At 38.4% G+C, this 27,781-nt stretch overlaps 1 protein-coding gene across 2 annotated transcripts; it reads right to left on the reverse strand.

Annotated features, from left to right (window-relative positions):
* Positions 1–16: 16 nt before the first annotated feature.
* Positions 17–27,646, reverse strand: LOC120802349 (transcriptional regulator ATRX-like). Of its 2 annotated transcripts, XM_040150064.1 has the most exons (35): positions 27,462–27,646; positions 25,620–25,726; positions 25,470–25,525; positions 23,423–23,451; positions 22,328–22,449; positions 21,727–21,843; positions 21,137–21,246; positions 20,048–20,115; positions 18,146–19,932; positions 17,152–17,212; positions 12,254–12,408; positions 11,864–12,040; positions 11,669–11,777; positions 10,985–11,081; positions 10,640–10,822; positions 10,316–10,460; positions 8,257–8,366; positions 7,814–7,957; positions 7,493–7,670; positions 7,233–7,370; positions 5,684–5,859; positions 5,447–5,564; positions 4,513–4,643; positions 4,352–4,410; positions 4,077–4,171; positions 3,832–3,991; positions 3,635–3,726; positions 3,326–3,431; positions 3,027–3,204; positions 2,393–2,584; positions 2,123–2,266; positions 1,896–1,967; positions 1,708–1,803; positions 730–858; positions 17–640 (listed from the first exon to the last, which is right to left on the reverse strand). In XM_040150064.1, the coding sequence occupies exons 1-35, from the start codon at positions 27,479–27,481 to the stop codon at positions 548–550; spliced, it is 5,754 nt and encodes a 1,917-aa protein (XP_040005998.1). In that variant the 5' UTR covers positions 27,482–27,646; the 3' UTR covers positions 17–547. The 2 variants fall into 2 exon arrangements, with proteins under 2 accessions (XP_040005998.1, XP_040005999.1); XM_040150065.1 differs by lacking the exons at positions 21,137–21,246; positions 22,328–22,449; positions 23,423–23,451; ... (1 more) ...; positions 25,620–25,726; positions 27,462–27,646 and having other exon boundaries at positions 21,727–21,841.
* Positions 27,647–27,781: the final 135 nt, after the last annotated feature.

The raw sequence follows: 27,781 nt of genomic DNA on the forward strand, positions 1-27,781 counted from the left end.
CAAGAATACCAACCAATTTGTTATTTTGTGGATTTATTACATAATTATAATAACTGGTAATCATAAAAAATGTTATAAAATTTTCAAAAGGTAAACAGTAGGCTTAAAAAGTAAGGCATCTATAGTAAACTTACAGCGTCGAAACCATCAAATTTATTTTCTGATCCACACTATTTTTGGTACAAAGCAACTCAAGAACTACCCAGTTGTTGCCAACTCTATCAGGTACATCTGTACAACTTAACTGCATATTCTGTGCAAGTTAAAGTGTTCAGAGTGTTACAAAACAAAACTGTCAGTGTGCCTAAACATTGCTATAATGGGAAACTTGAAACCCAGAGGAACAGAGATATGGTTCTATAACACATTATAACACACTGCTGTTATGTTACTTTACTGCTCTGGGAGCTCAGTGCTCTCTTGTCGTACCATATTGATAAATAATAGATTCACTTCACTGGTACAGCAGTGAAGAAATAAGGTCTATATAATGTGATGAAGAACAAAGGCATCACTTTCCTTTCCCACTACAAGATGAATTACGTATTCAAATCTGCCCAGGCTGGTTCACAGTGGTCACGGTCGTCTGCATCGCTTGATTTCTTCGATGGCTCAGTATGGCTTGAATGCGGAGTGTGAGCTATGGAGGAATACAATTGAAATATGAGAATGGCTATTGTGCAAATGTGCACGGACAAACAAACACTTGTACGTGTAAAACTGACTTACTGATTGTTGCTGTGCAAGAACGTCTCGATAAAAGGCCTGTCTACGTTCCTGCTCCTTCTCATCACACAGTCTCCAAATCCTCGCCTTATTTTTAATGTTGTCTTCAGGCAAGTGAGGATACTGATGCCGCTGTAACATACATAAATCAGTATTTACACACAAGGTACAAAATATATTCTGACCCTCAACTGTAACATACAGTGAGGTTGATATTATGAGCCATTTGCATCCTCTATTCTCTGCCGAGTAATGTGCTGCGATGCATTTTATGAACTTCATAGAAAAAAAACTGAAATTGTCGAGTGCTCATACAATTAATTGATGCATTATTAGTACGTCAGTTAGCTGATGACCATATGTAATGTACTTCCTCAAAACTGTGACAACACTCGGAGGCTGGTCAGAGAAGGTAACAGCACGCCTCCAACTTGAACAGCCAAAGCATTCTCAACCAGAAAGTTTTATTATATCTGGCAACATTTCCTTTATTCTTTTCAGAATGGAAAAAAAAAAATTTTTTTTAAAGGGTATTTATGTATGGCGTGGACTGAGATTTGTGTTAATGTTAGGGCAACAATTTTAATGATTAATTAACATGCCAATATTTTTCTCGCTTAATGGATTTGTCTATAAAATAGTGGGAAATGCCCATCCCAGTTTCAAAGAAAGACTGGTAATCTGATCGGTAACGTGACTTTACTTATGTTGCTTGTCGCTACTCTTGCTGCTCTTTATCACAAAGTCAGTGTGACAAAATATAACCATTCACTTCAACAATGAAACCATAACACTACCTGAATGCTAAGGAAAAATGTCATCTACATCTACAGCAGTATTCTATATTTGAAAAACATACTATAGGTATCGGACATGTGCTTTTCTTTTTTTCCAAGTTGCTTTCATTACTGTAAAAAATTCACCCTCATTTTAAACATTTTCATTTACCACATGACCATGAGAACTTCACCGGTCACTCACCGTTCGTAACATGTAGTCCTCAATAGTGTTAGACCTCATCCTCTGAAGTGACAGGAAGGCCGCTGATACATCTGCTCGGCACTTGTTTAGCATTTCCTGCAAAGAAATTTTCATGTAGTATGTTGTATAACAAAAATCACCAGCAGCATTTCTAAGAAAATGTTTTAGAAAGTTATATTTATCTATACCAATAGCTGTTCATTGGTCTTCATATCCAAGGTCTCCTGGCTCGAGCTCACTGATATGCTAGCTGTGTTTGACTGAAGAAAAAACACAAAGACAAACTTTTACATACAGTAAGCTTATAGAATTATAATGGAAAAACACAGTGTATGAAGTCTAGGGCCTGAAGTGAGCCCTACCATGCTGCTGATAAACCATGATAATATATGCTTTGCAGTGTGCTGCTTTTTACCTCAGCCTCGTACTCGGCCCAGGCATCTTTGCGTTCTGCTTCACTGAGCTCCTCCTCTTGTTTATGGTCCAGCAGAGATTCATGCTCGTGGTATGACACTATCTGGTCTTTACAGGTTTGTAATAGCTGTGCCAGGACCTTATCCTGAGAATTAGACACAAAAAGTCATTCCATACTGCAAATTTGTCACGTAGGGCCTTGTCAGACAGCTGTGTGTCCTGTTTTCGTGGCTTCAAAGCAGAAACCTGACAGTAAGGACTGTGAAGTCACCTTTGGCAAAACAGAGGTGGTTTTCTTGCTTTTCTTGGAGTTTGGGTCATTCAGCAGGTCTGGCTCAAATATGTAAAGTTCAGTCAGTTCAGAAAGGGTGAAGTGCCTCTCAATTTGCTGCTGATCCACCACTCGATAGGACAGAGACTGTTTGGTCACCTGACGATCATAGACCTTCTCCTCCATGGTGCCCTGGAGATGTAAATAAAAGCAATAATAAACAGGACTAAAACGTTTATACAGCAGCTCCCGGAAGTCCATGCCCAACACCTAATTTATTTTTCTGGCAAAATTTAGTGTTCATGAATTTAATTTTTTTTAGGAAATTTTTCAATAATGGAATTTAATTTAAAAAGGAGCCTTTCAACAGTCACCCATGGTTCTCAAATCTTTTTCATCTTTGTACTCTTAATATCAAGACCTTAATGTACATGATGCAGACCAGGAAGCCTTACATTTTGTCCCCAAAGGCTCACAATGTTACCATTCTTTAATTGGTTATTTGGATAATGGATAATAGAATGATAAGGATAATCATGGAAAAATTCTTATTTACCCCACACAACACGTCTCCTCTTACGTTTATCAAAACAGTCATGTTTTAGGCAATATTAAGGAAGACCAGCGAGCTTACCTGAGCCAAGAAGCGGTACACAAACACTTGCTTCAGCTGACCAAAGCGATACACTCTGTATATGCTCTGTATGTCATATGACGGGTTCCATGAAGCATCAAAGATGATAACCCTGTTGGCAGCCACAAGGTTGATGCCAAGAGAACCCGCTCTCGTTGAGATGAGAAACAATCGTCCGCTGACATCAAGATTGATAAAATACAATCAGAAGAGAGACTTTGACATGACGCTGTCAAATATTCTCCCCTATTATTTCAGTATAATCAGCATAAAAGATGTAACAGTCAGATAATCTGTACCGGATATTGGCAGTGTTGTTGAACTGCTCTGCCCATTTTTTCCTGGACATAGCACTGGTGGAGCCATCAAGACGATAGTAATCAAGGTTTCTAATCCAGCTGGCTACTGTTAGGACAATAAAGCACAAAAATTAAGTACCATAAACTAAGACATTTTCTAAATGTATTCATATTTTCTTTGCCATAAACATAGTAATTCAATTCAATTCAATTCAATTTTATTTATATAGTGCCAAATCATAAGAGAGATTATCTCAGGGCACTTTTCATGTGGGGAAAGGTATAGAGCGTAGTCTTTATAGTTAATACCTTTGAATGATGATGGGTCTCTGGCACGGTGAGAAGCCTCAAGGAAATCCTCAATTAGGTCTAATGAGATCAAGGACTGACTGAACACAAGCCTTGAAATGCAAAAATGAATTTGGTTAGATGTGATGACCAGTCTTGAAAGACCACTTACAGTATATGTGTGTTTGAATTGGCTTCAGTTCCGAAAAGAAACGTACACTTTATCATCCAGGTCTTCAGCCATTCTGAGAATCTCAAACAAGAGCACCATCTTCCCTGAGTGGTCCAGGATTTTGGCGTCCATTTCAGACAGCAGGTTCTTGTACCAGCCTTCATCTGTACACGGAGACCCTGAGCTAATGGTTGCTTGGTTCTCTCCTACACAGAATATAACACAGGGCAAACTGTTTTAGTGTGTAAGCCAAAGGGGTTGGAGTATTAGTGACACATGGAGCTTTAATACCTTCCACTGCTGGAGCTCCTTTGGAAACATCAGTGATGACCATCCTACTGTTGTTGGGGTTGTTCCTTGCTGTTCCTTTGTTCTCTCTCAGTCCACTACACCAGGCAAAAAAAGGATGAAATGTAAATTAGAAAATAAGGTTGAGAACTGCAGTGTGAAAAACAGTGGGTACAGAGTATCTCACATTTTGGAGTTTCTTGTTCCAAAGTTGAGCCATTTTCTTGCACCAATCTACACAATACCTAATTTGTAAAAATGCACATAGTAGGCCTTACCTCTCAGCCACAGTGGCCTCTTCATGTCTCAGCAGAGCTGCCGCTTTAACCTGAGTTTTCTTTTCAAAATATCCATTATAAAAATCAGTTAAGTGTTAATTAACTTTTTAGACACTTAATATATATCAAAGTTATAAGGAATCAACATGTGTTTACGATACCTTGTTTCCTTTGTGGATGTAGCTGAGCTGAAGGCACCAGGGATGAGTCCAAATTCGGCTGAGCACCTGGAAGTCCTTGAACAGATTTGCTCCAGCCGTCATCTTTGCTCTGTTAGTCATGGAACCCAGACCTGGGAAAACAAACACGCATCTACTTCAGATGGTTGAACCCCACATTTTAATGTAAATCTATTTAAAAAAAAGACACATTTTACAGGATCTGACACCATTACTGACTTTTACTTCCTTTTCTCATTGGCTGTTAGAGATCTCAGCCTTCAATCATTTAGTGAGTTGGGTGTGACAAGTTATTATATGAGTAAATGTTATACATCTGCCAGGCTTATCTTAACTAAAATTTATCACTCATTTAACGACAGTGTCTGCAGGAGCCGACTATATTTTTCAATGAATAAAAAAATAGTCTGTACAATTAAAAACATTAATTTAACATGATACAATTTATATATATATACACACACACACACACACACATATATACACATGTACACACATACAAACTATATATATATATACACACATATATATATACATATATATACACACACACATATATATATACATATATATACACACACACATATATATATATGCATATATATACACACATATATATATACATATATATACACACATATATATGTATACATATATATACACACATATATATGTATACATATATATACACACATATATATACATATATATCATGACAACAGTCTTGAGGAATAAATATGTAGATTTCAGTCACATATTTGTCACATCATACACCAGAAAAAAACACAAACCTGCTACAGGGAAATTACAACCAACTTTAATTGGTGTGATTTTCTCTTAGCAATTTTTATTCTTAACCTTTAGATTCTTCTATAAGTGTATTCTTCGCAGCAAAAATGTGCAGACAGATTCTTACCAGCGATGTGATCAAGGTAGTAGCGGTACAACTTATACTGGAGCGGGGAAACCCTCACTGACAGCACATACTCGTGTTTGGGAGGTAGAAACTGAGTCAACTCAGAGTAATCTCTTCTCTAGGAAAAAGATGAACAGTGTTGTGAGAGCTGGAATATAAAACCAAACTGTATTTGTGCATGTACAGACATTGTACAAGTAGCAGTATTTCTTTTTAAAATTTTTCTTTTTTTTTAACCTGCACACATCCAGCCACCACTGCATGAAGTACATGTGCTCGCTTCTTCATGATTCGGACGTCTTTTGGCGTGGAGTCAGCACACTGGCCATTCTGTATGGGGTTGATAAAGCGGTTTCGGAATTCGCTCAATGAGCCCAGAAGATTCTTCTTGATGAAATTGACCATGCAGTGGTCTGTGGGAACAAAACATACTGTATCAATATGAAGAGTTTAATTTCAAAATCAAAACACTGTGCCTACCCCTAATTTACTCACTTCAATCTAAAAGTGAAGCACAATTTGTTTTAGTTCTGTAGTTTTGGGTAATCAGTAACATCTGATTTAGTTTTTTTGAGATATTAAGAAATACTGAGTGATGCATGCAAAAAACATAACAATTCCAAAGGCTACAAGGCAGTTGCCAAAGATTTCGAAATCCCTGTTTCAACAGCTCAATGTTATCGAAAAGTTTCAGAGTCATAAAACTGTTGTAGTTTATTAGATGGTGTTGATGATGTGAAGAGGATGAATGGGAGACTCAGCTGACATCGTCTTGATTGCACATCAAGGTTTATTACAAAGAGGTACAGCGTCAAGTCAAGCATCTGCAGTTCTGCTTGTGAGAGGGTGCGAAGCCAATGAACCACTCTGAAAATCAGTCTTGACCACCGACTCATAAATAAGGCAATTGTTTTCCTAAAAACTGTCACTAACATATTTTTTCAGTCACAAAGCATTAACTTTCTTTTTCCAAACTGTGAGGCACTCTCTGAGGACCTTTGACCTAGGGCCTCTATGTGAACACAGCTCTACATATGTAAACATACACCTCACTGTATCTTCCAGGACTTGGTGCTAAGAAGAAGCTCAATCAGAGAAGTCTGCGAAGGTTGATCTGGATTCTGGAAAAAACACCACGCAAGACATCTAAAGGGCTTCAACCTGACCTGGAGTAATGTGGAGTGGTGGTTTTAGACTGTACCCTACACCGCACACTAAACCACTTAGGGCTCCATGGGTCAAAGCCAAGTAGCACACCATTATTGAATGAAAGGCACAAAATTCCACACAAAAAGACTAATGCAATGATAATGCTCTATGGACAGATGAAATCAAAGTAGAGCTCTTTGGGAATGCAGTGCTTCAGTTTGTTTATAGGTGATGAAATGTGACCCATAAGGAAAAGAACACCCTATCTACAGTAAAACATGGCGGAGGGTCTATCATGATGTGGAGCTGCTTTGCTGCCTGTGGTACTGGAGGCATTGAATGTATCAAAGGAATGATAAAATCAGAAGACTACCAAGGCATTTTAGAGCGAAATGCGTTAGCCAGTGTCAGAAGCTAGGTTTAAGGCGAAGGTCTTGGGTCTTGGAGCAGGACGACTCAAAGCACACATCCAGCAGCAGAAAAGAATAGTTGAAAAGGCAAAGATTGACGTTTTTCAAACTGGCCAGCAATGAGTCCTGACTTAAATCCCATTGAAAACCTCACGAGAAAGCTTAAATCTGCCATTGCAAAAAGGACTCCTTTGTGTGACCTCATATCTTTAATACTGCAAACTTACACTCAACCAGGTTGTTTTGCAGTGGTGTGCCAGTTAGCATCACTCTTCGTCGGGTCTTGATGGCATTCATAGCTTTGGAGATACTGGATGCATCATTGCGCAGAATGTGCCCCTCGTCGCAAACCACAAAGTCTGGGCCTAAAAATAAAAGACATGATGAGAAAAAACTTCTACAGATCATAACCGGGTCAATGAACAAAGCAAAGACACATAGAACAGGAAACGTTTTAATTATATAATGCATTACAAAGTTACTGTACCTGGATCCACCAGTATGCTCTTTAACTCTGACTTCCATTCCTCATTGTTGATTTTCTGGGCTTGTGACAGGATGCGGTACCTCTCATACCCCATTATCATAACGCCTCCGCCTCTCTGCCACCTCTGCAGAGCTCTAAGTTGTTCTGTAGGACACTTTATTGTAACCAGTTCTGTGACCTGTAACATATTTGTGTTTTAACAATAACCACATATAGATATGTGTTTCTACACATTAGGCAAAAGGTGAGTGATAAACGATCTGAAGCATAAAATTTTGTGCTGCCCATTTATGATTTAACACATTTTAACTGCTTTGAAACCTTGACTTTATCCTCTCCCATGTTGTCTTGCCATTTCTTGAACTCGCTGACCCAGTTGAGGATAGTATTAAGTGGACACACGACCAGGGCTGTTCTGAATTTCAGGTTTGTTGACAGCAGCACCGTGTGGAGGAATGTTACCATCTGTAAGATAACATAACTATGAATATGAAAGCGTAGACAAATGACCACAGACAAAAAAGCATAATTAAAGACCAAGAAACGACTAAAAATGTAACAAGTTAAGGGGACACTGGTCTGCTGGCTCACCTTTTGGGTGATGTACATACAGTAAGCAGAAAACCATATGCACTCCAGGGTGCACTTTGAATTTGTACTACTAGCAATATCTAATGTGACTTTAAAATGTTTGGTGCATTCCCTTGGCTAGAATAAATCTGGGCAAACAAGAATAACAGAGATGAATATGTGTATGTCTTCACCTGCAGAGTCTTCCCCAGGCCCATGCAGTGTGCCAGTATACAGCCTGATCCTGGAGAAGAGTTTGCCTTCTTGACAGACTCACAACAACTGTCCCAAATAAACTGGACACCTGTTGGAGAATAAAGAGAACATGATAAGTAAGTTTAGTCTGAACACAAAAATGGGATTTAACTTCGAAAATACACAGCCAATCAATAGCATTAAACATTAGCCTTAATTACCTATTAATTAGCATTAATAGCTGAGTTTCATACCCATAACCGACCATGTGGTGTGTCACAATTTTCTCACTGGAATCAAACAAACTAGCTCACTTTTTTTTTTTATTGATCGGTAACCAGTTCAGTTCATCATCACATTTTCAGAGGCTCAAAAGTAATTGGACAGTTGACTGACAGTTTCATTTGTAGGTGTGGCCTGTTCCCTCCTTATTTCATGACAAATTCAGCAGATAAAAGATCTGGAGTTGATTCTAAGTGTTGAATTTGCATTTGGTAGCTGTTCATAGGAACTCTCAATATGCAGGCCAAAGAGGTGTCGATGCAAAAGAAGGAGGCCATCATTAGCCTGAAAAAACAAAACAAACGCATCAGACAGATGGCAGAAACATTAGAAGTGGCCAAATCAACCATTTGGTACATTCTTAAAAAGAAGGAATGCACTGGCGAGTTCAGCAACACCAAAAGGCCTGGAAGACCACGGAAGACAACTAAAGTGGATGATCGCAGAAATCTTTCCTCGGTGGAGAAAAATCCTTCATAACCTCTAGTCAGGTCAAGAATGCTGTTGAGGAGGTAGACGTATCATTGTCAAAGTGTACAATCAAGAGACGCCTTCATGAATGTAAATTGAGAGGGTTTACCACATACAGAGGGTTTACCACAAGGTGAAAACCACTAGTAACACTCAAGAACAGAAAGGCCAGCTTAGACTTTGCCAGAAAACATCTAAAAAAGCTTGCCCAGCTCTGGAACAAGATTCTCTGAGCAGTAGAACCCACGATTAACTTTTACCAGAATGATGGGAAGAGAAGAGTATGGAGAATGAAAGGAACGGCTTGTGATCCAAAGCATACCACATCTGTCAAACATGGTGGAGGCAGTGTTATGGGATGGGCATGTATGGCTGCCAATGGAACTGGGTCAGTGGTGTTTATTGATGATGTGACTGCTGATAGAAGTAGCAGGATTAATGCTGAAGTGTATAAGGCTATACTGTCTGCTCAGATTCAGCCAAATGCTCTAAAAGTGATAGGACGGTGCTTCACGGTACAGATGGATAATGACCCAAAACATACTGCGAAAGCAACCCAAGAGCTTCTCAAGGCAAAGAAATGGAATATTCAATGGCCAAGTCAGTCACCTGACCTTAACCTGACTGAACATGCTTTTCACTTCCTGAAGACAAAACTGAGGGCAAAAAGACAGACGGACTGAAGGCGACTGCAGTAAAGTCTTGGCAAAGCATCTCAAGGGAGGAAACTCAGCATTTGGTGATGTCCATGGGTTCCAGACTTCAGGCAGTCATTGACTATAAAGGATTTTCATCCAAGTATTAAAAATAATCCTTATATTTATAATTATGTCGGTTTGTCCAATTACTTTTGAGCCTCTGAAAATGAGGGACTATGTATAGAAATGGCTGTACTTCCTAAATGGTTAATGTGATATTTTTGTTAAACCTCTCAAATTAAAGCTGAAAGTCTACAGGTCAATCACATCTTGATGAATTTGTTTCAAATCCATTGTGCTGGTTTACAGAGGCAAAATTATGAAAATTATGTCACTGTCCAAATACTTATGGACCTAACCGTTTTTGTATATTGAGACTCATTTTAAGCTGTAAAACACACTATTTAAAGGAGCACAAACCGAATGTATTACAAATGTAACCAGGAACTGTATTAACTAATGCTGTCACTAGTGCAAATGGGTCAGCGAGTTCAAGAAATGATAGGACAACATGGGAGAGTATAAAGTTGAGGCTTCAAAGCAGTTAAAATGTGTAGTTGTAAAGCATGTCCTCCTCATTGTAAGTGAAAAGAGAGCACAAACTAACCGTCAACCTGGTGAGGCTTCAGTCTCGTCACCAGGTTCGCGTGCACCTGAACAAGTGGCTTCTTTGTCTCCTCATCCTGATCCAGGACCAGCTTGGTGGTAATGGGACACACCACTTGATAGAGCTCATCCTCTCTGACAATTATCTGGAAAACAACGTCAGAAAAAGACAGCCAGCATAGTACTACAACTACTATAGAAATACAGCTTCTCACTTGATAAAAGTCCTGCTGCAGACGTCTGAATGTTAAACTACTGTAAATATCCACTGATCAGCAACACCTTGAACATTAATGGTCTGTTTGACCTGCTGTGCATGCCGTACCTCTCTCCTGTCCTCCATCTGTTGATCTCTATCTGCCAACCGTTTGCATCTCTCCTCCTCCTCTCTCAGTGCTTCCTGGGTCTCAGCACTGAGATTCACATCTTCAATAATTCTGTGGATCTTTTTGCGCCTTTTGGGAGTACCTTTACTCTCCATCTCCTTATCTCCATCCTCTTGATCACTCTGTACAAATACAGAAAGATCCAACAAGAGATATAACCATTAAGACACCGGAGTCAACTCCCCCTTCCTTACCTGGGAGGTAAAAAAAAGTTTAAGATATTAGAGATCAGCAGATACAGATAAAAATGATAAATAACTTAGATATAACAGATCAGCTGCTACCTTTCCACTGCTGGAGTCAGGCAACCAAATGCAGGGCACTTGCTTCTTCCGTTCGCAACTACCGTGTGCTTCCTTCACTTTAGCGGATAATCTGGAGCTAAAAAGAGGAGAGAATGAGAAATGAAAATGGATTTAGTACATGTACATTTTATTTACGGAAGTGTGAATACTAAAGTACTGCAATAATGCTATTCAGAATTTCAGAAGTAAATAAAGCCCTTTTATATTCCACTACATGCATTGTTGTTTTAACTTTGCAGTGTGACAGAGGAATTTGCTTGCTTCAGACGTTTTTTTTTGTTTTTTCCTAAATATTCAATATAAAAATGTGGTCCAATGCAAGTCTGTTTGCTACATTAAATCCTGATCTGTGCTTGCTTTGTCCTGGTGGTTTTATAATTTCTTGGTTGTCATTACTCTTGGCTTCTGTTAGAGGAACATGCACTGAACTTGCTGACTCAGTGTACAGCATGGCTGAATATTGCCAATTGTCAAAGTCCTACTCAAGTAATATCAGGAATGCAGGGTTTTTATATTTTATGGGAGTATTTTAAGGACTCAAGTGCATTCCTCAGTGTATCTGGTAAAGGCAGGACAAACTTAAACTGAATTAATTTTTTTTTTACTTTTTTTGTTTTTGATACTGTCAATATCAGCTGCCATTTAATGTACCCTTTTATGTACCTTTTTAGCGTTTCTTCATTGGTGTCATCCTCTGACTGACTCAGCTCCTCGCTCAATCCAAGGTCTTCCAGCTTCGATTCTATACTCTCACCACCACTTTCACTATCAGCTTGACAGAAATCAAATCAGACATTAGGGCAACGTAGGTATTCCCTGTTCAGCCAGATCACTTTTTAATGTCAGGGATGTCCTTACAGCTCAGGTGTTTTCTGCTGACTCTTTTCTTCTTCTCCTGCTTTCGTACTTCCCTCTCTGCCACGGCCTTGTCACTTGATGGTCGCTCATCTAAGGTGAGTTTATGGCGGAGCAGATGATGCCTGGAGTTTGGCCCATCAGACGTGGTGTCAGATGATTGTGAAGCCAAGTCCTCCCCTGTGGCAGAGACATAGTATCATATTTTCTGCCCTTTTGTAAACCAGAATGGCATATAAGGTACCCGACAACTGGGAATCTTTCTAGTCACAACTTTGGTTGTAAATTCAGCTACTGATTATAATTGGTATGAAACTGGAAAACTATTCTTGTGCTTATTAAAGATGCACAAAAGGAAAGCTAAAAATGTGCTACTTAAAAAAAAAAGCTTACCATTTTCATCTGTTCCATTATCCTCATTGCCTAGTTTGACCTCTTTGTCATCCTCCGACTCAGTTTCCTCCTCCTGTGTTTCCTCATCCGAAGAGATATCATCACCCGAGGAGTAGTTGGCTTTGATTTGGGCCAATAGCATTTTCTTAGCGATTCTTTCAAAAGTAGAAAAGAAGGAAAAGGTACCTGAAGTTCATTTCATGATCAGTAACATCATCTTCAGCTGGATATTAATATACTTTAAGGCAAAATCATAGGTAAGTATAGTAGTTAATAGTTAGACTTAAAGAATTACTTTTTTTTTAAAGTATTTAAGTGCTGGTTGGATGCTAATAGTAGTTGAGCTGTTGGCCTTAAAAAGAAATAACTTATAAATCTAATCAGATATCTTCCTCTAGTCAATCTACATTAAATGTCAATACTGAAGTCTTGAACTGATGTGTCAATTTAAAGCTCTGCTAGTAAAGTCACAGACCAATTAAATGAACTGCCACAAGACTGGAAGACATACATTTACAAATAATAGTATATAAAATAAGATAAAAATGAGACAGAGACATTTTAAGAGTAAGAATTTATTACAAGAAGTAGTCTTCACAGAAAAAAAACAGACATTTTCTTAGTTTATTCTCCTTTGGGGAAGGGAGGGATTTTTTTTTTTTTTTTTTTTTTTTACTACAAAGTTTTTTCCTTGCTCAAGTCTGACGCAGACATTTTTCAATTGTTTTCATGTGAAAATAAAAATTACATTGATCTGTAGTTCATCCAATCATGGCAGCTCGCACTTAAAAGAGCTACAGGCTTTTTGAACACAAACAGAGCTGACTGAGAGGTAACAAATTCCTCTGGTACTACCAGCCAATTAATATCGTCTTAAAGGGGGAGAAAAACGTGGGACATAAAACCAGCAAATTACTTACAAAGTCTATACATAAATATTTGCTCAGAGTGAAACGTTATTTCAACTGGTTTTAACCCCTTTATACTCAAGTGGAGTATTTATGCTCACAATCTGATACGGTTCATGATAAACATTTTGTTTAAAAATGGTTTAACACCATAATGCGTTTTGGCCACTCTGTAGTAAAAAAAATTAGTTACCTTCTCAAAACCCCTTCTACATCTACCTGTGTTCAATGCACATTTCCCAAAACAAGGCTGACCTGTAATTACACATAATAACCATAAGTCCGACAGCTTACATGGGACCTGGGTCTGGTTAGAGTATGTCTACTCTCTGGTCAATTGTCCAATCCACATCCCCCCTCTCCCAACACGCATTGCACGCACATGTCTTATCCTGATCTAAAAATGGGTTGTCAGTGCAGGTCACTGGACATTAAATCCAACATCCAATGAGAGTTTATTGTAAAACACGTACTGTATTACAGTAAAGCAATCCCAGAGGACAGCAGCAGTAACAAACCAGAGCTTTGGACCTCATTTGACATGTTCCGACTGGGCAAAGGGACAAAACAGAAAAAGCAGAAAAAACACTGAAGAAAACTAACATACTGCCACATGGGAATTTGGCATTGTTGCCATTGGTAATAACATGCTTGTGTGGATTTCATAGCAAAGCAACAGTACTTTTAATGTTTTAGCCTACTAACAACAAACAATGTAAACTTTACATTTCTGCTGACCATTTTTCTGTGCTATCACTACAGCTAAAAACAGACTTTTAAAGAAAAAAAAAAAAAAGAATTGGTGCTGATAGAAGTCTACAATATCCCAGATTTAAGTGATTGTTGCCTAAAAGCACTGCATTCACTGCTGTACTGTCAGAAAATCCGACCTGGAAAAAACATAAGAAACAAATATTTATGTCATTACAGGCATAGTGAGAATTTGGTCGCTTCTTGCATTATAATGGTTGTTGTTTCACAGCCCACCCTCGATTCTCAGATATACCACGTTCCCATAAACATTTGAAAGTACTGACCTGGAAGGCATTTTAACACAAATGGTTTTTATCTGCCATACTTCCGAAAAAAAGTGACAGCTTGTTCATCTCTTGAGCGGGGTTTAAATCTCTCCAAGAGATTATCATTTAAATATGGTAAAAGTTCACTGATGAGATTCAAAAGCTACAGTATCCTTTAGAAAATGGTCAGCAGTAATGTATACTGTGTATAGAAAGTGGTGTAAAACATACAAAAACACTGGCATGGTTCTGTTGAACACTGTTGACAGTGAGGTCTGTTAATTATACTGAATTAATTTGATTTTTCCAGCACTACCGGCCAAATTGTAATTACACAAAGAGTGATTTCTGAATACTGATGACAGTGAATTTTCTTCATTGTTTTACAGCTGTATCCTCTGTAACATATTGTATGGGGGAAGTCTTTCTGAAACAGAGTATGTCACAACGCCAAAATCTACATCCAAACCCTGCACTGTTCTTCGGGGCTTGGCCTTGAGCAGCAATGACAAACCTTAATTCACCTCCATTGTACTGGGGTGGTGTCAGAAATATCAGACCGATATCTCAAACCCTCAGCAGATAAAACTGAGAGTGTGCAATGGCTAGTAGTGAAAAAAATATGCCTTTACAATTTGAGAGAACCACCCTTTAAGAGAATCTCTGTGAAGGCACCACTGTCAGAGAAACAAAATGACACCGTTTCTGAAATCTACATTATAAAACTTTTTTGGTAGAGGACACAAATCCTAAAAGCTGAAGAGACATCCCTCTAAATACTGCTAGAGCATACTGCATATATGCAAAAGTACATGTTCCCTAGCTCCAACAGTACTTTGACCAGGTGTACCTATATTTCAATTATTACAACACTACAAGATAAAGACAAGATCTAAGGTCAGTGTTGAATCTGTGTGTAAAGGGAATAGTAACAGCAATACGATAATATCAATAAATAATACTGAATGACAGGAAAGCTACACGACAGCTCCGCCCATTGTAGCCCAAATACTTAAAATGGGAATATCTTCTTAGCATTGAGATAATTTTGGGAAACAGCAGCTGGTTGTTGTGTTGTGTTTATAACCTTTATTTGAGACTCTTGACATTGTCAATGAAGCCAGTAAAACACAGAATGTGTAACATGCATGCATGTTCACAGGCTCTGATTTAATGCAATGATACAAATGAGCACACAAGCCAGTCCGAGTTTTAATCTGGCATGACGTCTGCTGTGAACTACATTAAGTATGATTGTGGGAGTGTAAGTGGATCAGCAGGGCTGGTATTTGTAGTATCTGGAGCTACAGTAGTAAATTCTTTTGTACGTCAAGTAGTTTTTAAAGAAGACAGACTACGTACAAGGTTATAGTGTATTAGGTCATAACAAAATTTATTATTCATCATGATGACCAAGAGCAAATACCGCAGCCTTGATGTTGATGCCTTAAATATACCAATGCAAACGTGATTTAACAATCAAATGAGCAATGTCAATTGACATGTACCACAAATTGCATCTACTGCAATTGGCTGTTAACTTTGTTGTCTACCATGATTTGCATAAAACTCAACACCAATGACAAAAATCTCAATAACTGTGTATGGTATTTGGGGTGAGGACTGTGGGGCGCTTTGGGTGTTTATTACCAGAAAACATTTTCTAGGCTTACAAACTTACCAATTTTCTTGTTTGTTGGACAGTGAGAGTAGCCATATAACAAATCCTGAGATTTATAGATGTTCATGATACCATAATTTTAGTCTTTTTCAAAACGTGGTAAGGAATCAGACTCTGAAATAACGCATCAACACTGGTATCAAACACAGGCTAATCCTGGAAAACGAAGCCCTAAGGTATGCTCAAGTCTTGTGTGGTAGAAGAATTACTAAATATATTTGTGTACCAGGAAGGAACTTTTAACTTAACTTTTGTGCCTATAAGAACTCAAAAGCTGAATAAGATAAAGCTAAAATGCATTTAAAGAGCTGTGTACACTGCATTGGAAATTTTATCATAATTAGGGCAAAATTTAATTGTGACACACCAACTGTGACGCATGTAGCGTTACTTTTAGAGCAGAATATCAAAAAGATGGTTTTCAAGGTGAAGCATTAAAGTTTTATACATGCTTACAACTTTGCAAGCTTTGCCTACCATAAGTGAACACAAAATATTGCTTGCATTTAGTAATAATTTATTCAATAAAATTACTTCACAATTTATTTTGGTTTTGAAATGTAAATGTGTGCAAATAATGCGGCAGGTATGTTTCAAACTTTATACTTCACCTGTAAATAACAATATTCCATTTATTTCAATTAACAGTGCTGCTCAGTGGAGGAAAACAATTCTTTATGTATTCTGTAATAACAGAAAAGTACACTGGGGCTCAAAACTTTCTAAATACGTTAGAATACGATCACTGAAAACAAACCTGTAATACATGAATAGGTTGAGCTGTAAGGCAAAATAAGTTTCATTCATTGTTCAGATTTATGCTCAGACCTCTTTGAGGGCAAAGTGAGTCAACTGCAGGGCTTCCCCTTTTGTATCAGCTTAATATACAAGGGAGAAGATACAAGTATGGTATAAGAAGCAAAAATAATAAAGATTTTAATTAAACTTAATAAAACTTTATCGATTGCATTCACATGTATACTGATTGCACACTAAAAAAGCAGACAAGCAGAGTATGTTGCTCATCATTCACAAGCCTCTTCTAAGCACGGTTCAGTCTCACAACATCATAATGTAGGCCCAAGCTTCAGAGTATACCTCTAGAATGTGTATTTGATCGCTGGGGTTCTACTGCAGCTACGTTTTGGTCGTGTTTGAATAGACTGCAACTGAGTCTTAATGACACGGGTGTTACTAGATTTTGCACAGAGGTCACGGTTCGAAGTTGCAGCCTTTCTTCCACACCTAGGGTGTTTTACAAACTCTACATCCGGGCTTTTTGAACCATACCTATTTTCTGGATCATCGTCATCTTCTGCTGCCCACGAGGGCCCAGATTGCTCCTCATCCCCTACGGGGACAAAAAAAACATAATTTGTTCAATTAAGTTAGTCTTGTTGTTTAAACAAAGAAATAACATCTATTATACACAGACTGCTAGGTCACAGAATCGCCTCTGTGCAGCTCATAAGTACAACATGGCACTGACAAATTCTCCTCGGACAGCCTGTGTCTAAGATAGTCGTTCCATGATTACTATCACCTGCTTTTCTTTTCTTTTCTGTGAGACTGTCCATCTCGAACTTTACAGGTTACTCTGCTGTCTGAATAAATCTTGCCAACTTGAATCTTGATACTTTTGCTAGCGTCAAAGCACTTCTCTTTCTTTATTGTAAAAAAGGAATTTCATTCATTCAAAGGTGGGACTAATAATATTAAGTGGTACCTCCTTAAAAGCCGTTACTGTATTACAATGCTGTAATTAATAAAATTATTATTCCCAAACATGTTTTGGACTGCAAAAAACTTATTTTTGGCCACTTGGGGGCAGCAGTAACAAGTAATTGTTACTGCAAAATACAACATTGACATATCATCACCTTTTGACTTGATATGATGAACTTGATAGCAAACAGTTCCTTATTTACACATTCATCAGTTACGGAGCAAAATTAGCATTCATTAGGAACAGGGTTTATGTCCACCTGGTGAATGTAAGCCCAATGTTCTCTTTCTTTTAGCTCGGGTTTTTGGTCTCTACCTACTACTGGGGGAAACATCTGGCTCTTTAGCTGCTAAATGCTCCAATATATTCACCAGGTAGCCACTAGCTTATTCTGTCTGCTGCATATTGTCCTTTGTCGGGGGGGGGGTTGATTATAGTTGCTTTAACAATTTTATGCTGTGAAAAAAGGTCTATTCAGCTTCAGTCAGTTTTATTCACTGACAGGTCACTGACAAGTTAGCATAGATCTTGATGTATAGTAATAAATATAAGACTCACCTGATGATTGGTGGAATGCTGCTGCCCCCAATAAAGCCACATCTTCAGTGATTGGCTTCATCTTCTGATCACTTCCGTCACTCCCAGAGTCATCATCATGTTCATCTTCACTTGATGACGATGACAACTCCATTGCTTCCTGAGAAGCTTTAGTCTTAGACTTCCCAGCCTGCATCCTACCCTGCTTTCTAGCCACACCTTCCTCCTCTCTTTTGATGAGGTGAGGCTTCCCTATTGACCTCAGTGTATTCAAGTGTTGTATTTTCTTCTGCAAGTCTTGATCGTCACTGGAGGAATCTGTCCCACTTTCCCTTCGAGCTTTGACTCTTCTGTCACTTGAGTCAGACTCAGGAGAGCGGTCCAGCATCTTGCGTTTGTGGCGCATCTTCTCCGGTGAGATTGGGGTGCTCTTAGTGAGCCAAAAGAGACATTTCTTGGCCACCTTGGTTGATGCTTTTCCACCATCCTCATCACTCTGGGGTTCATCAGAGCTTTGGGTCATAGCCGCTCGCTCAAGCAGAGCTGGAGGGACTTCGTCTGAGTCAGAGTCGTCTGTTGCTCTGTTTGCACTTTGTTCTTCAGTGTTTTTGGCTGGTACTGCACTGGGAGTTTCCTCAGGGTCAGAGTCACTGTCACTGTCTGCTGCTGAAAGAGACGATTTGGCCTTGACATCACTAGGTCGACGCAAAGGTGTCGTTTTGACACGAGGAGACCGTCTATTGCCTTGTTCCTCTTCTAGGTGTAATGATGCACTAGAGTTGTCATTGCTCATCTTGCTGTCAGTTTTTGCACATGCAACACCTGTCTCTTTATCTTCTGATACATCCTTTCCCTTTGACTTTTTATCCTTCATGTGGATGTCCTCCTCCATCTTCGGGACATGAGAGGAAGGCTCCTGCTCCATAGCTACAGGTGTAAGTTTTACTATTAGTTTTTTAGTCATGTTGACCCCTGTTTCAGGGGGCTTCGGGCCAACCTTTTGTGTCCTCGGTCTGGCTTCATGTGAATCTGATTCCATGTCCTCCCCAGGGCAGTCATGTGTATTTCTCCCATCTATGAAGCCCTTGGAGTCAGAATCATCATCCTCCAAATGTTCAGCTGCCAATTTCTGCAAGTCCCTCAAGCACCTTTCATCAGAGATATCCAGCTCTGTGTCTGTTACAGGTTGTGTATCAAAGTCATCACTAAGGAACTTTTCCCAACAGCTAAATACATCCAAGTCACTGAATTCTTCCTTAAGGCTATCCTCAAGTACTGTAAGTGATTTCCGCAAGCCTTTAACTACTGACATAAAATGCTTCAGATACAGATGGCGAACACCAGGTGTTTGTTTGTTTGTTGTCACAGTATGAATGAAATTGATAAAAATTCGGTTTAAGGTGTTTGTTGAGTCCACTAAATGTTTAGCCTTTTTGGTCATGTCCTTCGAAATCTGCAGTGTGTTATAGTTGAACACCACATTACCATCCATACCAGTGTGATCCCATTTATCCAAAGGAATGTTTTGTGGTAAGTGTGGCAACATATCGCCATAAAGTAAAGATTTCTCCGGCTCTGCTCGGTTCCTTCTGCGCTGCTGATGCCACAGACGCTCCATGTTCTCGAGGACACTGTCACAGGCCATCACCAGGTCGAAAAGGGGCTCCGGGCTACACACATAGCAGTACCATTTGCTCTCCAAGATGCCAGAAAGCTCCTTCCTTCCCAAATTTCTTAGAATACACTTTTTGCAGAAAGCATTACTACAGAAGTCACAACAAATCAAGTTGCCTCCTTCAGCACACCATCTGCATGAGGAAAAGAAATAGGAGATAATAAAGACAGTTGCTAACAGCTTAGAACAAAGTAAGTGAAAGAAAATGTTTACATTTCACTTAAAACATTAAATACGACAAATCCTACCTGCACTGCTCATCCATTCCATCTCCATCCTTGCTGATGTCGTCACTTAAGTAATACTTGTAGCATGACTGACAAAACAAAACATTTTATGTACGAGTTACAGACAGCTTGGACCAAGAGTTTATTAGTAACATGCAAATGACTTTTATAAACACTACATGTGTACTCTCAGATTCCAAAAAAAAAAAAATCAGAAGATTTTTAATGCAATGTAAATGCTTGTTAGCAAAACCTGATCAAATATCTCTAATGGCTCTTTTAAATTATTAACTTCAAATCCAGTAACATTTTAAGCAAAAGTTCGTTTCTTAAACACAAGAATTTAATAATATTAATCTGACTGATTATAGCAGTTAAACAGATTTTGCTTAGTATGTATTATTCATTTGAATATGAAATGGCAATGACTGGATGGATAAAGTGTAAACTGACATTAGCCTTCAGACAGATTCATCTGCATCTTTGGGCTGAAGGATCATGACAATTTCAAAATAAATGTTTACTTATAAAATTCTTCTAAACTGGTTTTCATTTACACCATTTTATACATGCTGTATTACTGGGGAGATAGAAATTGAAGCATCAGGGATACGGTACATTCAAATACAGAAAAGTGGACAAGATTAGGTTTTTTGTATGTTTTAACTATTTTATTCAGTTGTATGTTTTACGTTTCTGTAAACAGAAACCAGCCAGTCTGCAATTTAAACCACGGATTATAGCAGTACTTGTCAAAATTAATGATACCCTCCTAAGGCAAACAGGTAAGAGAAACTGTTGATGTCATTCATGTGCCAAATTGCAGAGCTGCCCCACAGAAAATGAATGGAAACTTCTTAAGAGTTAAAGGGCATGACGCTCTAAGGTATTCCCTCAATGACACTGACATTTTAATTATGATCACCAATTCATGTAAACTCCACACTTCACATCTTGATAACAAGATGTATGTTTTCCAAGTTTTCTGACTTTTGAAGTTGTACATGTTCATAAGTACCAACTGAAAGGTCTCAGATTATATTAAAATGAATCTGATTGTCCCTCTGAAAACAGAGGATTTGTTTCTGACATATCATTAAGCAGACTCACCTTGCAAATAAGTACTTTCAGAACTGGATGCCGATAGAAGGAATCTCTCTGGAAGTGGTTAACTTGTCTGCCACACGCAGTGCAACTGACAATTCCCATGTGTTCAACTCCTATGAAAGCACATCACTGTCATTACCAACAACATGGGTATAATTTTCGCTTGATGGGTTTCTTCAAAAGGTGTGAGACTGCTCTGTTAAATCTCTACTTTAATCTACCTCATTCTTCTGGTAAGATGTCCATGAGGAAGACAGCTGGTTAAAGTACAAAACCTTGGCATAAGCAGTGTGGATTGGAGGTGACACCCCTGAGCAGCTTTATCTCAGAGTTACATATCAGTGATCTCTCTCACAACAAGATAATTACCATGCTGCATTTAGACACAAAGTGAAGTGCGTTTTCAGCTTGGTTTGACCACTGGAATGTTTTTTTCAGTCAAAGGATGAGTACCGACAAGTGCCTTCTTTTTGTTTCATTTGTTAAAAAACTGATCCAGGTGACCACTGTCAGGTCCTAATATGCAGAAGAAATGGCTGACTGACTAATCATGAAGTGATGTGCAATTTTATGACAAGCCCGCAGTGACTCACCTCCACGTCTTCTCGAGAACTCTTTCCGCAGTACACTGGATTTCCGGCTGCGAAACTCAGGACCCCTAAAGTCATCTCTTCCATTATCAACAGGTTCAGGCCTGACCAATACAGTGCCTTTGTAAAAAAAACAAAAACAAAAAACAACAACAAAAACAACAAGATACCAACATTTAATCAAAAATATCTCATCATTTTTAATTATGTATTATGACCTAAAGCTTGAGACTGACCTAAAGACGTCTTACACCCTACAGATACTAAAAGACAAAACACCACATTTATTATGACTGAATTGTGTCTACCCATTTTTAGTCTTGCAGTTAGAAAGAAGTACATACGGGTATCAAAGAACTAAGCAAAGATAACAACACACTTCGCATAAGGTAGACGATACGTGTTCTAGACTGAGGCAACCCCCCAACATTTCCAAAGCCACAAAAATTCTTATGCAACACTGTACTGAAAAACAGTGGACACTAATCAGCAACTAACGTTATTTGCACCTCAATTTGTGCAGAAAAGGATATGAGGGAGAGTAAATAATCCTATTTAGTGTAAAGGAAGCAGTGTGATAGCAGTGGGAAACGTAAAGACCTACCTTTAGGCAGTCTATTGATATCAAGGTGACCATTTGCGTTGACCGGTAAATCCAAGTCCTCACTTGCATTTGAGTCCCCAGATTCATCCAGTCCAGAGTGTTTTATGACAACAGAAGGTTTTCTTTAATCAGTGAAACAGAAAAAATATAAGTCATGGATATCATGTAACATTGCCCACAGTCTGGTAGTTTACTTGAAAAAGGAGGCAGGTGGTTAGCAATTGTTGGGATAATTCTGAGTTTTGTAGTGATTTCTTTTTTACCTACTTTGAATGTTATCATTTATCATTTATAGAGAACTTCAGTTGTGTGACTTTATGAACAGTAGGTTTCCCAGGCTCTTAATCTTTTTCTTTTCTGGGAGAGATGCAACAGTGTCCTGTCTTATCTCAGAGGAGCTCTGTGTTAGGGGACAGAATGTAGAAACTGCCAATGTGTTAGTATGTGTGTGTATATTAAACGGAGCAGGTAGCTTCTTTTCTGGCAATAAATATACTTAACAAAGATGTACCAGTGAAAACTGAGTGCTAAAGTCTATGTTGTGGCTTATTTCCTCCTATTGCGCAGTACAATTTAACTCAAAGGACATCAATGCTATCTGTGTATTATTTTTTCCTTTAGTCATAGACAGCCTTATATAGGAGTACATAGTGTACAACACTATGTTTTTTGCAAGCATTAAAAACCTGGACCACAAACCTAGTATAAGAAAATAGCATTGCAAAAATAATTTCATCTGACTATCAAAACTTTTGTTTCAAGATTTTTCTAGTTTAGTGTCAGCATAGACACACTGCAGTTCTAATCAACAAAAACTGTCCAAAGTCACTGGACAACAACATATTTTCACCAACTGCATCCATTATATTATGTATTTGTGCATTAAATCTGCACAGTTTGAATATAGCTGTAATTGCATTAAGCTCTATTTCCATACATTACTGCAATGCATCTGACTCCAAAAACAAAACTTTACATGGTATATATCTAGACTGTCCTCCAATTATTTACACTAAATGAGACACAAAGTAATGATTGCATGATGCTCTGGTGCTCTAACTGCGTTTGCTGGGTAAAAATGAAATTCCAACTCACCTCCTTGAGTATTTGGTATCCACTGCCGCCTGCAAAGCAAAACAGTTTGTTAGTTTGGTGTTACTGGCAGTGATCAGTGGCACTTTTGGTGTTAAAACTATCACAGTAATGTCAGGATCGGGAATGCTCACTCAGCAGCAGGTACTTAATTTGTTACACAAACTATGGAGACTATGATTCATGTCAGAATGAACAGGAAATATGGATAATTATGCACCTCAGAGCAGTCAGATTACTTTTCAAAGAGCATAAACTATTTACTGAGTAGCTGCGAGAGACAATGAGAGACTGTCAGATTACATCTATGCTAAATGAGAAGTGATATACTGATGGAGATCCTGATGTAAACATCTGGTTGAATCTTTAAACAGTGAGTGGGCTGTAGCTTCAAAAGACCATGTTGGATTACATTCCCGGAAACTAAAAACATAAAGATGAGGCCAAAGTGGGAAAATATTGATTACATGTTATGCCAAACGTATGTATGGCATTTTGTGGATAGAGGTGCACTGGAAACATGGGAATGGGGTAGGAAAAAAAGCTAACCAAAGGTGAATGTTTTTCTACACTCCTATTGATCTCCACTGCATAAACTGGACTGCTGTGTACAATATCATACTACTACCAACCCGCGTGATGTGTACAAGAGCATAGGATTGAATCAGTGTGTTGCACAGTGCATATAGCCTGCATAACTGCACTTTGACAATGCACGTCATTTAAACTGGACACTGCCAATGGAAAACAAAGCTACCGCCTTCACTTGTCTGTAAAAACACTTGATCAGCTGAAATCAGCTGCCCTACTGTATATAAACTGTTGTAGGGTGACTGATACTGAGGAGAATCAGATATTAATCTTTACTCTTACTTCCTGAATAATTTCTACATCATTTATTATTCCCATAACTCATGCAGGCTACCTTTGAGTCAAAAGACAAGTAATTTAAAAATAAGCAGAGAAAGAGAAACATCAACTGCATTTCTTTTTTAAAAAATGTTTTATTTGACACACACACACACACACACACAGAGGGAGAGGGACCGAGTGACGCTTTTCCCAAGTGTCTTTTTATTTTGACAACATGAGCTCTGAATGAGCTACGATCCACAACAGAAAGAATTTAATTGAACTGTTAAACCCAAAAACCCTGTAAAACACAAGGTATTTTTGTTTATTTATTTTAGTTTTTTTTTAAGGAGTTCCACACAGAACTTTTTGAAGGCTTTAGCAGTGTTTGGCTTTGAATGTTTTTTCTGTTTGTATAGTAGCATCTAATCTCACAGCACCATGCACGTTTTACCAGTAATTGGGAGTATCATCTTCTTCTTCATCTTCTTCATCCTCTTCATCTTCCGTTGTGTACTGACAGTTTGCAAACACCTTTTAGTTGCATAAACGCAACCTTCTGGTGGTAGTAACACGTTACTTACTACCAGGCACCGGTAAAAATCAAGAAAAAATATATTTTTTAAGACAAGACAGTCGCATAAACTATTTAATTTTTTATAATTTATTGACTGCCCGAAAATTAGAAATTCGAAACCATCCGTCCCTTTATATATAAGGTTTTATCCTATCTGTTTTTTCTTTTTCCTTTGACTGGAATTCTAACCTGAAAAGTGGCACAAATGGTGTTATTACAGCACCACTGACATTGTAGGAGAGTCTTTGTAAAGTTAAACTTTTTTTTTTTTATATCATAGGCAAGGGCAAGGGTTCACTGGTGTGTTGGCAACAGTATGTGAATTAGCCATTGGTTCATTCATAAAAACTAACTATGGACATCATTATGCACTTTTCAGGTTTTGCATGCAGGTTTCATGTATCCACTGACAACAAAAATTGCTTGATACAATTTACAACTAAAGCTATTCACTTTAATTTGGTCCCGGTTTAATAAGCTTTAGTGTGGCATTGTTGTACATTTCTGAATGTGACCAAATTTTCTGCTGGACCCAGTTAAAGGGTTACTGGCACCATTACTAGAAGCAATTTACAAGTCATGACAAAGGATATGACACAAACACCAAGAATGTTCGATTACCTCAAATGCAGTATGACCTGTTGAGTTTCCCACAGAGCAGCTCCGGTTTGTCAGACCTATAAAAAGAAGATGAAATACAATGTTTGTCAAGCAAGTGAACATGATAACATTTTTTCCATCACTCATGAGTAGATTAAGCAGAAGCTGTACCATCAGCATCCTCTGAGGTTGGTGTGCCATTGCTGTCCTCAACGGTGGAATGAGCCAAGTACTCATGCAGCTTGTTGACCAATACATTCAGCTTGTTGGTAGTGGTGCTACAGTCAAGAAAAAAAAAAGCGTGTTTATGTTAAACTTGACAATTAGAAATGGTTAGCTGGTTAATCAACTTGTTGGTTAAAAGCCAGCTGCATATATTTTATTATCAATAGGCACATGAAGTGAATTTGGCGGAATCAATTTTTTATCATCTGAGAAATCATTGAACTTCAGCTCAAATCCTATTCAGCATCTACATCTCAACTTTTACTGTCCAATACTGTAGTAGACACCAATTTACTTGTAAATGTGGAAAGAAAATACCATGTTTCAAAAAGTATTTTGCTTCAGGTTTCCAGAAATAGTGATGAATGAAACCTGACAAGACTCACCCATTTCTAAGGCTCCTACAAATGCAGCCATGCAATGCGGCTTTTCGACCTAATTTGTAGGACGCAACGAGAACTCTAATGCTCCTACATAGAAATTGAGATAAACCACCTGAATGTTCCATAGTTTTGGTGTCTGAAGAGCTGCAATATCCCACAACAGAAGAGACACCGACTCAATCTGGCTTTCATGGCACTCAGCAGATCTACCTACATGGCTGTTTGCTTCAGAGGATCCAGCCTCTGATGTTAGAAACAGCTACTGAATTAAATGATGATCTTATGGGAGTGAAGGACTTAACATCGCAAATTAAGTTGTTAATGCATAAACTCTTCCATGTCACAGTAGTTGTGAGGCAGGACATGTTTTCTACAAAATGCAGCAGAGAATATAAAGTCTTCTATACTGTCCAGCACTGTTTGGATGTAACAGCTTTATGTGGACTGTCCTGTTACTTGGGCAGGGAGTGTAGCGGGGCTTAAATTGTTTTTATTCATCCGCATCTTTACTGCAGCAATGTGGGAGCTAAATAAAGCATTTAATCGTTTTTTTTCTTTGATCTCGCTTTCTTTCTGCGAAAGGATATCTGGGATTCAAGCATAAATATCTATCTGACTGCTTTCAGTATGCATGGCGATTTAAGAAACCGACTTAGGATAAAGAAAAAACGACTTCAGCTTTACACCGAGTCGCTAGTTTACTGGGTACATCCAGACAAACCCAATGCAGTCTAATACAACAGCCTTGCAATAAATCCTCCCTCCGTGAAGACAGTGTTTGGTTTTGCTTTAGAGAAACATCGACTCATCTTTATGGTCGTGTGTTAGGCTGTTTTTGATGCTGGCGATCTGTTCTGCGTTACACTTAACTGTTTTTGGGTGGTTTTTGCTGTATCTTGATAAACATGAATGTTGCTCAGAAGTTATTGAAAACACAAATCAAAATGACGTAAATCAAATTCAATTCTGCACCACAAACTACACAGCTACCTTCAACAGGACCAAAAAGTTGGACATTATAACCTTCACGGTGGTAGGTGTATAGACGGCATTAGTTTTAGCTCATTTGCTCTACCAAACAGACTGGCAGCTGAGGGTGTATGAGGAGCTAGGTTAGGTTATGTCTTTAATATCTTTAACGTAAGTTATTGTTAATAAAGCAACAGCTACAGAAATTTGCTTACATTACCCCTGGCACGTCAAGAAATATGTGTTTTCAAATTCATATGACCTTACATGCTTTGTAGCCCCGTTAACAATATTTAATTTAAGTTAGTAGCTAACTAAACTAAAAATATCTTTATTTATAGTATCCCTCTAGTTAGCTGTTAGCTGATACAGCTAGCTAATTGCTGCGCTAGCCCGTCGTCACAGCCGATGGTAGACAACAGTCCACAGTTTTTACCTGAGCATCGCTGCAGACATATCGCGAAGAGAGCGAACCACCGAAGTCGTTCAAGTCCTTATCGACTCATGATCCCAAAATAATCTTGTACAAAAAAAATATCCCATCACGAGCAAAGCTCTACAGAGGCAAAAAATGACAACCAGTGAACGATCCCTATCTTCTTTCAGTATTTTTTGACGCGTTTGACCTACAATGTTAACCTATCGCGCTCTGGGGCCGCCTGCTGTCCCGGAGTGTGAATCAGATTTGTTTTTTCTTTTCTCTTTCTTATACTGGATGTGCCATTATACTCGTGCTCAAAGGTTTGACTAGTGTTA

Source organism: Xiphias gladius, chromosome 17 (genome assembly GCF_016859285.1).
Source record: "Xiphias gladius isolate SHS-SW01 ecotype Sanya breed wild chromosome 17, ASM1685928v1, whole genome shotgun sequence".
Taxonomy (NCBI): Eukaryota; Metazoa; Chordata; class Actinopteri; order Istiophoriformes; family Xiphiidae; genus Xiphias; species Xiphias gladius.